The sequence below is a fragment of the Pleurodeles waltl genome, chromosome 4_2 (genome assembly GCF_031143425.1).
Source record: "Pleurodeles waltl isolate 20211129_DDA chromosome 4_2, aPleWal1.hap1.20221129, whole genome shotgun sequence".
NCBI classification, from domain to species: Eukaryota; Metazoa; Chordata; class Amphibia; order Caudata; family Salamandridae; genus Pleurodeles; species Pleurodeles waltl.
This window is the reverse complement of record NC_090443.1, coordinates 427,831,902-427,844,266: the sequence shown is the minus strand read 5'-3', so window position 1 is coordinate 427,844,266 and position 12,365 is coordinate 427,831,902. Positions and strand designations below refer to the sequence as shown.

Below are 12,365 nucleotides of genomic sequence, written 5' to 3'. Positions count from 1 at the left end.
TAAAATCAACATTTCCATTGTTTCCTATGGAGTGAGACCCTTATTCTTTTGTAAATTTAGATCTTGACTTGTGTATGTTGGATTTTTGTTGTTTTGGTCTTGTTTGATTTAGATAAATATTACCTATTTTCCTAAACTGGTGTGGTGTGCATCTTGTAGTTTTTTTCAGTGTATTACTGTATGTGTTGGTACAAATACTTTACACATTGCTTCTGAGTTAAGCCTGCCTGCTCATGCCAAGCTACCAAGGGGGTGAGTGGGAGTTAACCAGGTGTGTTTCTCCTCCACCCTGACTAGAGTGAGGGTCCTTGCTTGGACAAGGGGTAACCTGACTGCCAACCAAAGACCCCATTTCTAACAGGGATCTGAATATGTACTGTTCTTGTCGTAGAAGTGAGTGACTGTGGGGTGGGGACTATTTGATTGCTTCTTGTTAATATGATGGGATGTAATCAACACACTTCCAGTGCAATAAAGCCCAAACCCTGACATCAGGTGTTACCCCTTGTTAAATTTGATTTTAAAGGTCCATGATAAGAACATTATCTAGTTCTACAGACCACATTGGCTATTTTCAGCTTTAGTTTAACCAAAATGGGATAAGAACACTTATGTAGCACCCAATGTAATCACGATCACCACAACACCTCACACCTATGACTTAAAGAGAGTTGGGTAAAGCAATTCTAGACAGTAAAAGTATGTCATGCATAGTATCCACTTCAGTCAATATTTATTGTTTATGATTTTTACCCCCAAACAAGGCTACATACATCGCATACTTATTCTTTCGCAGAGAGCTGGTCTTGATTATTTCGGAAGTATCAATTTACCAAATGCATTCAACAGAACAAACTGAAAATTAGCACTGTTTTCCTACCTGTACCCATAAACCCAGATGAAGGGCACTCACCTTGAAATCGGCCAGAGAGATGAGGATTTCTGGCAGCTTCGGGAGCTGAAACATAAAGATGTAGCTGGATCGCATGACCTGTGAAAAGTGTCGCAAGGCATAGTCTGAGGAAAGAGGATAAAGCAAATACCATGACGAAAGAGAAGAGCAAGGAGGGACGGAAAGAAAGATATCATGGGTGCCGGGGAAAAGAAATCTGGGAGGTGAGAGAGGAAAGAGGTCAAAGGAACAAGAGATTTTAAAAGAGACAGAGACAAACCTTTAATAGTAGAAGAATGAAACCACCAAAAAGAGAAGGGAAAATAACAGGATGAGAGAGAGAGAGAAAGGATACGACGGGGGTAAAAGCCGAGAAGGTAATAGGCATATGAGGGATATAAAGAGGCAAGGCTAGAAGAACAAGGGAACCAGAGAGGGATTCAGAGATGCAAGACGAACAAGGAATATATAAAGGAATTAAAACCACAGAGGGTCTTGTCAAGATGAATGTGGATAAAGAAAGGAATGAATAATACAGAGTGGCATGTCAAGAGGAAAATGGGATAGACCGAACCATCACAAGAGGAATGATGGCGACAGAGAGGCACGCTAAAGGGTGCGATTAATACAGAGGCATAACAAGAGGAATGAAGAGACAAAGAGGCATGATGATGGGAATGCTGGATACAGAGAGGCAACGCATCAGGAACGGGAGTTACAAGGAAGCATGACGAGACCAGCAAGGCATACAAAGACGCATGAAAAAAACGGGGTTATAGAAGAGTTTGTCAAAATTGTCAGGGGTAGAGACACAACAAGATGAATGAGGGATGCGTAAAGGCACAGCAAAAGGAATGAGGAACACAGTGAGGCATAGCAAGAAATAAGGAACATGGAGAGTGTGGTAAGAAGAATGAGCTACAGAGAGATGTGGCAAGAGTGATGAGCAATATGGATGAGAAGAGAATGAGCATATCAACAATGAGAGAAGGGTATGAATGAATGAATGGGTGAGGGCAACTAGGGAAACATTGGAAAGTGAACAAGGTAGGACAATAGAAATGGTAAGTTATGTGAGAGGAAATAAAGAGTCAGCAGACAACAGAAGTACAGGGCAGGAATAAATGGGAATAAAAGACAAAGGTAAAGGAGCTGAGGAATGAAAAAAGAAAAAGAAGAATCAAGGGCCAAAAGGAATAAAGGAAGGATAATAGAATAAGGAATGAGACTTATAAAGGGAATGGGGAGAGAGAGATGAAAAGCAGAATTAGCAGATGACAGAGAAGGAACATTTATGTGATAATAGAAAGGAATGAGAATGAAGTGATCAGAGTAAAGAAGAAATGAAGACATGTGAGACGAGGAAAGGCAAGTGTAGCTTTTACATTAATAAATAAGCTATGATCCTGAAACCAATAACTTAGCAATATCACAAAGAGCCTCCCCTTACGGAGCAATTATCCCTTTATAATCTAGTGAAGCGCCTTTGGTCCACTTCTCAACTGCTTTTCTCGGTTTTAAACGTTCGGAATAGGTGGTTAAGCATTACACCGACTCAAACCTCTATCCTGAAATAGTCTTCAACCTCATTGCAAGAACATTCAGTCTTATTTAGTCTTTAGAAAAGGCCATAAAAATACACCTGTTCTGATAACTTTATTAATACTGCTAATTCTATCAGCCTTTTAACATTTTACTGTTTGTTGTTCTTAGTGCCAACATTTCTATAAGTGCTAATACATTCTAATAAATCAATGGAGAAAGTGGCATTCGGACGAAGCCTCAGTGACTGGCAGAAATGGGACCTTCCTGCTGTACATTTCACATCCTCAAGTGATGGAACGTACACAAATAAATATTCTCTTACTGCTCCGTCACTTCCATTAGTTCGTGGTTTCTATAATGGTTGTATGTCCCAATATCATAGTCACAAAATATTGTCTGACATAAATATTGAGTACCAAATATAACTTATAACCCTGCTCACCCTCCACTGTGTCCCACCATGCTCGGGTTCCCTCCCTGTATGGCTCCTAAACCTGTAGCACCTCGCAGACCCTCACTGTACGGATGTCCTGGTGACGTAAAAATGGCAAACAACAGGCAGTAACGGAGCAAGATGACCAAATTCTCTGGATGGCGGGATTGGTGTCCACGGGGGACTCAGACGACTCTTATCTTAAGCTAGCGTGGGCCAGTGTTTCCTTGTAACAACTGACCGTGCAGGAGGCTTGCCAGAGCTGGAGAGCATTAACTAAAAACGTTTACGAACATGGAGGCAAGAATGGGAAATTATCTTATTGGCTGGCCTCCAGAGACTTGGCATCCCGGGTTGTCCTAACATTCAGAGACCCACAAGACAGTACAGTTCACACATCGACAGAAACGGCGTGTATATTTGCAACCTATTACTGAGGCCTATATGACCAAAGTTGAGATAAACACCCTGCTGGTGATTGAAATCCCTCTTCCCTCACGATCGGTCTCTAAGTCAGCCCTGAAGACCAACCTTACTATTGAAGAAGTGGAGGAAGCTATGCTGGCACTGAATACCGGAAAGACACAGAGGCCAGACGGGTTTCCCTCTGAATACTATTAACCGTATTAGAACAAGCTAGCCCCACATCTTCTGGCTGTATACCAGGAGACGTGATACTGTCGCCTTTCCCGCGAAGATGGAATCCAGGACATTTGTGGTTATTTTAAAAAACCCTAACCAAATCCCTGATGTGAGGCCTTCCGCACTCTCTCCCTGATAAATACAGAACTCAAAATCTCTGTCAAACTCCTAGCCCTCCGACTCGTCCAAGGTTTTATGCTGGGTCATGGCATCAGACGCTGTATAACTGTTGTTCCCAGCTTGGAGAAAAACTACACTCCAAGGGATGGTCGGGTAGACTGACCGACCAGACTCCTCCGTGGATACAGGCGCCTTCTACACTACAAAACGCAAATGGAAGGGTTCACCAAATAGGACACAATTGGGATTTCCACTCTTGGGGAGGTGTGGCAAGGAGGTGGTCTAAGTTCCTTTCAGAAGTTACAGACCCAGTTTAACCTCTCCAAAACCCAGCTCCATAAATACCTTTAGCTTCGACATATCCTAGCGGAACACAAAACAAATTTGGTGACCTTACCCGACTACAACCCTCTAGAGACCAAGCTCCATATGGGGACTATTGGAAGCGTAGGGGTCTTGCAACAATACTGAACCTTAGTACTTAACACCCCAATACCCTAGGCCCTCTTAAGACGCAAATGGAAGGATCTGGGTGTGACCCATTGAAGACACAGACTGGCCCAAGGCCTGCACTGGTTCCCCACATACAATACTGTTCTATGTACATCATGTCATTTCATGCTCAGGATGCTCCTGGTACAGCTAAAATGTTCTTTGCAGCTACATCTGTACCACATCAAATACCAAAATACTTACTGAAAAATAAAAACCTAGCCAAGGCTTGATTGTTTATAATCAGCTTTCTTGATTGGTTCAAACTGTACCTTGCCATGCTGGCAGATGTGGTGCATTCATCACAATGAGTTTAGACACCATTACAGGGTGGTACACAGCAAACATCGAAGCCAGGATTCCACCCCAGTCATGGCCAACAAGAATACACTGGGTGTAGCCTGTGGACAAGAGAGAGAAGAGAATAGGATTAACAAAAATTGAAGAACTGACCAATATATGGGCAGGAGTACAGATCTACCCTCATGTTGTAGCTACACAACTTATAATTAAATAATGTGCTTAAGGAGACTGAGATTGCATCACAAGACCATGAGGCTGCAGCGTCTTCTGTGATGCACATGTAAGTTCTTGGATTAGTGAAAATACATCACAAAAGGCTTGTAAGTTCATTCACAATTTCCACTTTGAGACAACTGATTATCATACTTCATGGAGGGGAGAGGCCAAATCTGGTAAGATCAAGATGCCGGATCTGTCTAAGAGAGCAGGCTTCTTGTCATAATGCAGTGCTCAAATTCATAAAACCTACCAAACATAAGGAAAGCAGCAGGCTACACAGGCAGATTGTCATAAATAGAAAATTCTGATTTTGGTGACCAGAAAGACCAGTAAATATTGCCGACAGACTATATAAATGCTTAGGAATGCATCAAACACACCATTGGCGGTATCAAGCTATAAATAGTACTTATACTTCTTAGGTTCAATATTGAAAATATTACAGAATACAAGATGGATATGGAGATGGAGGGCAACAAAGAAGACAGTCCTTGCCCTATGCATCGGAACTAGCGCCAACAACACCAAGGAACTTTTCAACATCGTTAAGGAATTCTCCAACCCTGCTGCCAGCAAAAACAACATCATACCCTCACAGGATCTGTGAACGCTCAACATATTTTGCCTTAGCAAATGTACAAATGCATATTTGCTTGTGCTAAAATGTGTTTCACAGATATTTTCTAGGAGTAGATTATTTCCTGACCTACTTCTGTAAATTCTTGTGAATTCATGAAAGCTGTAAATCTGTATTAATGCACAGTCATATATTATGGGTGCACATTTGTGGCTTTATTTAAGAATATGCCCCTAATTAGGTCTTGAGTTAACCAAGGCTTTTTGATTTTATTAAAAGTCTTTCTCTCTTTACCTATAGACCCTCTTCGTGTTGAATGACAGCATTCTGCTCTTCCACAAGGACCATATCCAGACACAAAGTATTTTTGTTCAGTGCCAGAGACTATTGTGGCAATGTGTGCTTTTTGAGACTAGAAAATATTGTTGCTTTTGCCAATGTTTTTTTATAACCGTGAGGTCCTGGTAGCTTTCACAACAATAAAGTTTTACAAAAAAACATGTTAAAACAAGACACAAATTGACAAAACCAAAAGGCTTACCACCAATGTTAGACCTATATTGGCTATGCCAATGATCGTTTATTTTCATGTTTCCAACAATCTTGTTAAAACTGGTTGCACTGATTTTCCATTATGAATATTGTTTTGGAAATACTAGCGTGCATCAACACATCTTAGTAGATGATGCTTCAAAGAAATGGTAGCTAAAAATTCACAGTAGTTTAGCAAAACATTTGTTTCATAGTTGCATTTTTGTGAATATTTAATTTGAAAGTAAAGACTCCTTTAGCTCGCTTTCAAGCTTCTACAATTATTTGCATCTAATCAGAGAGCATTCTTGGAGAATTATACACTGCCTCATATTGTTAAACTTTGCAAACAGTTGTACACATTTTTATACTTGGACTACTGTCACCAGTGCAGTCCGAGCTTTCAACATTTCCTTAGAGCGCTCACCCTAATAATAAAGGCTTCGCATTAATAAACCATAAATACAAGTTCGAAAATCATTACTATATGGACACAAATATTACCTTAACTGCAGATGATGCCCTGGTCCATAATGTGGTACTGTAAACTGGCAGCCAAAGGGTCTGCCCTGCAGGGTTTGGGCCTACTTGTCCCAAGGACAAAATAAACACAAAAACTTGCTGTCCCTGACCCCAAGCAACATGTCCTGCGAGCTAAGTCAGACCACTGCTCAAAAACCCTCCGCTGACCCCAGCGAACCCAAAAACTACCTGTAGGAAGATGGCCTGCTGTGAGGTGGACACCTATGGTGTTGGCATCTTATACCAGTTTCAGACAACCCCTGTTAGTGAATTTAGGCAGTGTCTAGGAAAAAGGGCTCTCTAGAGGTAGCTGTGGGTGAGCAGCCAAGACATATCTAGGAGACATGCAAAGCTTATGCAGAACCACAATAGTCACACAGCAACTTGTCACACATGAAAGAACCACACAGTGTTACAAAACTAAAGGTCCTTTATTATAGTAACACAACACTAGATTACTTATAGGCAGTTCCCTCAACTGGAGGTAAGTACACATTAGTAATATACAGAATATCAATTAGAAATTAGCATAGAAACAACAAGCATTGGCAATACTTAGTGAAAATAGGAAGGGCCCTAGGGGAGGGCCAAACCATACACTAACAAAGTGGAATGCAAGATTTAGTCCCTCACCCAAGGATGTGGAGTTCTTAAAGGGGAGCTGGAAGGACTAGGAACTTCAACAGGTGAGCCCCAAATGACCACCAGCAACCATGAGAGCAGAGGTAAGTACCTGGTTTTCCCAAGGACTAACAGGAGGACTTAGAAAATGGATTATGCAATAACAGGACCAGTCTAGGAGAAACCATCAGTGGATTCTGAAAGAAGAGGACCGGCAAAAGAAGGGTACAGAGTCCAGTCCATGAAGGAGTATCCAGTGGGGGGGCAGGAGCTACTACTCACCCTTCTGTGGATAAAGAACTTGGTCGATGGGGAGAGAGCAAGACCAGCTGTGGAGCCAAGGAGCTGAAGAGGAGTCCTTGGAGAGGTGCCGATGGTGTCCCAATTCAGTTGTCGGGTTGTAGTTGGTAATTGGCAAACCTTGGCAAATGCAAGAGGAACAAAAGAAGAGTTGCAAGGCTGAGGAAGGCCAGCAAGGCCCAGAGGACTCGACCCTTGGAGGGGAGTTAGGGGTGACCCTCAGCAGTCAATAGACCCAACAGAAGCAGCCGCCACAGACAACCCACTGGCAGCAGGCACAGTAAGTCACAGTGAGGCCCAGTAAGCACGCCTCAAGAAGAGTCCAATATTGCTGAAGCAGCAGAGAGGAGACTGTGCTTCGCACAAAGAAGTGCTGGGGGCTGGGGCAACTTGGAACCTGAAGATCCCTTGGATCAGGAGATGACAAGCCTTGGCACCTGCAAGAGTCACGGTGCACAGGGGTACCATTCTGCAACGAGAGGCAAGGGCTCACCTTCTCCCAAATCGGACAGCTGGCAGAGAGGACCAAGAGGACCACTCCAGACCACCACCTGTGATGCAGAGACCACGCAGTTCCAGAGATGAGCAGATCCACGCAACCAGGCGTCGTTGCTGTAGGTGCCTACAGAAACAGGGTAGTGACTCTTTCACTCTAAGTGAGATTCCTTCTTACTTCTTGGTGCAGGCTGAAGTCTCGTCGACCCCAGAGGATGCACAGCTGGAGAAACGTTGCAGTTGCTGGAAGGAGCCGGAGAAACAATGTTGCACAGCAAAGCTGTCGCCGGATTTGCAGCCTTGTCGGTTCCTGAAGAGTCCAGTTGTGTTTCCAGTGGCCAGAAGTAGAAGTAAACGATGCAGAGGAGTCCTGTTGGAGTCTTGCAAGTCGAATCTGAGGACTCCCCTGCAAGAGAGTCCCTAAATAGCACTAAAAGGGGGACTGGTCACCTAGTCCGGTGACCACCGATCAGGAAGGTGCTCTGACGTCACCTGCCTGACCTGGCCACTCTGATGCATCCAGGGGCCTCTGCACATCTTGGTGTCAAGATTACAGAATCATGTGGCCACCTGGAGGAGCTCTGAGCACCACCCCTGGGGCGGTGTTGGACAGGGGAGTGGTCCCTTGACTGGCGCAAACAGGTTAATGCAAGGAAGGCATCAAGTGTGCCCTTCAAAGCAAACCAGTGGCTTGGGGAGGCTACCCCTCCCAAGCCTTGTGACATCTATTTCCAAGGGAGAGGGTGTAACTGTGGTCAGTACACAGGTAAAATGGCTTCCCCCCACTTACAAAGTCCAGTGCAATGGAACTAGAGTACCCACGTGCAACTCTGCTCATGCAGGGGTGCCCTCACACACAGGGACCTGCACCCTGCCTTCTGGGCTAGGAGGGCCTACCATAGGGGAGACGAGCAGTGACCTGTGGAAGGGTGCATGCATTTTTACACGCAGGCTGCAATGGCAGGCCTGCAGACATATTTTGCATGGGCTCCAATGGGTGGCACAATACATGCTGCAGCCCATGGGGGACCTCTGGTGCCCCAATGCACTGGGTACATAAGTACCATATTCTAGATATTTATAATGGGGCACCAGTATGCCAATTGTGAGATGCACAAAATCCTAGCAACCAAATTAAGAGGGAGAGAACACAATTACTGGGGTCTTGGTTAGCAGGAACCCAGTAAAAGCAATCTAAGCATACTGACAGCAGGCAGAAACTGGAGCTACCCATGCCAAAAAGAGGGCACTTTCCTACACTACAGGCCAATTTTCCTGCTCCCATTCTCTGCGAAGTTACTGGAAAGGATCATCAATAAGCAACTCATGACATAGCTGGAGCAGAACCAGATACTTGACGCCTCCTAATCTGGCTTCCGCAACAATCACAGCACGGAAACTGCCCTGATCACAGACACCAACGACATCCTAACACTCCTCGACTGAGGTGAAACAGCATCTTTGATCCTCCTTGACCTCTCCACAACCTTCAACATCGTATACCACCACATGCTGTTCAATAGACTCCACCAGATCAGCATCTAAGGGGATGCGCTCAGATGGATCACCTCCTTCCTCACCGGAAGAATCCAGAGGATCCAGCTCCCACCTTTTACCTCCGAACCCACAGAGATCACCTGCGGTGTCCCCCATGCCTCAGCCCTACGCTCTTCAACACATAAAATGATCCCGCTGGCTAACATCGTCAGATCCCAAGGTCTCAACATAATTTCCTACGCAGATGACACCCAGCTCATCCCCTCATTCACTGACTCCTACACCATGAGAACCAACTTCCACAGATGTATGACAAACGTCCCTGGCTGGGTGAAGAACAACTGCCTGCAGCTTAACACAGACAAGACAGAAGTACTGATCTCTGGCCACAGCTGCAACACATAGAACAACTCCTGGTGGCTATCAGGCCTAGGACCCGCAACACTCCCTCCGACCACGCCGGAAACCTCAGGCAACTTCACTACCCTCCCATACAGAAAAGATCCCAATTCATGCTGCTGACCCATGCACACAACCATCCACATAACCAAGGACCCTTGTACATTAACCACCGCCTCAACTGACATGAACCGTTGAGAAGTCTATGCTCTGCCTCCTTTTCGCTTGCTCATACTCCCCGCATCTACCGAAGCAGAAGTGGAGGACGCTCCTTCTCTCACAACACAGCAAAAACCTGGAACAACTTCCCCACGCACCTCTGGACTTTTGCCTCACTTCTGGAATTCCGAATGACCCTCAAAATCTGTCCCCCCCCAGATGTAATAGTGTAATTAGAATTAACAGTTCTGGGAATGGGACGCGTCCTGATCGCAGGAGCGTTTTGTTCGTTAGGATCGTGTGTGAGTGCTCCATTAAATCTTACTTGCTTCAAGAGAAACATTGTCCTTTGGATTTATTACTACATTTTGGCGACGATTTCAACGCGTAGCACTCACCAAAGACTCGGCCTTGATGAATCATCTTCAAAAGAAGTATTTTCCTGTGTTTCTTGCCAGCATTTCGTAGCCAGCAGATGAAAGCATTCCTGGTGTGTTTCTGGTACTGTTGCATGTATCGGAGTGTGGACGCACTGCGCATGGGAGCAGGAAGTGGTGAGGCAGAGCATTTTCACTGAATTGAGTGTGTTGAATTTAATTGGTATTTGCTTGGCAGCCATTTTAGAGACTGTTTTGTAGCTAAAAAGATCAGTGCGTGAGAACGACGCACAGCCCTGGCACCGCCCATCCGGCCACTGCCCCCACTTTTGGCGGCAAGGCTGGAGGAGATAATGAAAAAACAATGAGGAGTCACCCACCAGTCAGGACTGCCCGTAAGATGCCCTGAGCTGCGGTGACCCCTGCCTTTAGAAATCCTCCATCTTGAGATTGGAGGATTCCTCCAATAGGATTAGGGATGTGCCCCCCCCAATCAGGGAGGAGGCACAAAGAGGGTGTAGCCACCCTCCAGGACAGTAGCCACTGGCTACTGCCCTCCTGACCTAAACACACCCCTAAATTCAGTATTTAGGGGCAACCCAGAACCCAGGAAATCAGATTCCTGCAACCTACACAAAGAAGAAGGACTGCTGACCTGAAAGCCCTGCAGAGACGACGGAGACGACAACTGGCTTGGCCCCAGCCCTACCGGCCTGTCTCCAGACTCGAAGAACCTGCACAGCAACACATCCGACAGGGACCAGCGACCTCTGAAGCCTCAGAGGACTGCTCTACCCCGAAAGACCAAGAAACTCCCAAGAACAGCAGCACTGTTCACCTAAAGCAACATTTTTGCATCTTTCAAGCAACTTTTAAAGAACTCACACTTCCCGCCGGAAGAGAGAGACTTCACCCTCTGCTCCCGACACCCCTGGCTCGATCTCCAGAGAACTAACACTGCAATGAGCACTCCCAGGCGACTGCGACCACGTGAGTAACCTGAGACGACCCCCCTGGACCACCACTGCGACTCCTGCAGAGAGGATCCAGAGGCCCCCCGACAGCGACTGCCTGGAACAATGAACCCAACGCCTGGACCAAGCACTGCACCCGCAGCACCCAGGACAGAGAGGAACCGAACTCCAGTGCAGGAGTGACCATCAGGCGACCCTCTGCCTAGCCCGGTCGGTGGCTGGCCCGAGAAGCCCCCCTGTGCCCTGCCTGCATCACTAGAGTGACCCCCGCGTCCCTCCATTGATTTCCACAGAAAATCCGACGCCTACTAAGCACACTGCACTCAGACGCCACTGAGGGAGTGTTTTGTGTGTCTGTTTGTGTCCTCCGCAGTGCTCTACAAAACCCCCCTGGTCTGCTCCCCGAGGACGCGGGTACTTACCTGCCAGCAGACCGGAACCGGAGCACCCCTGTTCTCCATAGGCACCTATGTGTTTTGGGCCCTCCTCTGCACCTGACCGGCCCTGTGTTGCTGGTGCGGTGACTTTGGGGTTGACTTAAACCCCCAACGTTGGGCTGCCTATGCCCAGGAAACTCAACTTGTAAGTGCTTTACCTCAGAAACTTAACCTTACTTACCTCCCCCAGGAACTGTTGACTTTTGCAATGTGTCCACTTTTAAAATAGCTTATTGCCATTTTAACTTATACTGTGTACGTTATTGCTCTAATTCAAAGTTCCTTACTTACCTGAGTGGAGTACCTTGCATTTTATGTATTTACTTCAAATCTTGAATCTTGTAGTTCTAAAATAAATTAATAAAATATATTTTTCTATATAAAAACTATTGGCCTTGAGTTAAGTCTTTGAGTGTCTGTTCCTCATTTATTGCCTGTGTGTGTACAACAAATGCCTAACACTACCCTCTGATAAGCCTATTGCTCGACCACACTACCACAAAATAGAGCATTAGAATTACCTAATTTTGACACTATCAGCCTCTAAGGGGAACCCTCGGACTCTGGGCACACTATCTCTCACTTTGAGATAGTATATACAGAGCCAGCTTCCTACAATATATATATATACATATATATATACATATATATGTGTATATATATATATATATATATATATATATATATATATATATATATATATATATATATGTAATATTTAAATAATAACTGCATCGTAAATAATGAATAACACTTGTGGAAATCCACCTCTGCCATTTTGTTATTCTGCAAATGAGGCTACTATGAAATGGGAAAAATGGTTCAGACAT

The 12,365-nt window shown here is 45.1% G+C and overlaps 1 protein-coding gene across 2 annotated transcripts in view; it reads right to left on the bottom strand.

Moving 5' to 3' along the window:
• LOC138292856 (epoxide hydrolase 3-like) overlaps positions 1-12,365 on the bottom strand; it is a 122,500-nt gene that overhangs the window by 44,847 nt on the left and 65,288 nt on the right. For both annotated transcript variants that reach the window (XM_069231693.1, XM_069231694.1), the window contains exons 5-6: positions 4,397-4,525; positions 914-1,017 (exon numbers count right to left, since the gene is read on the bottom strand). In XM_069231693.1, the coding sequence (XP_069087794.1) occupies positions 914-1,017; positions 4,397-4,525 (233 nt within the window). The remainder of the gene's footprint in view (positions 1-913; positions 1,018-4,396; positions 4,526-12,365) is intronic.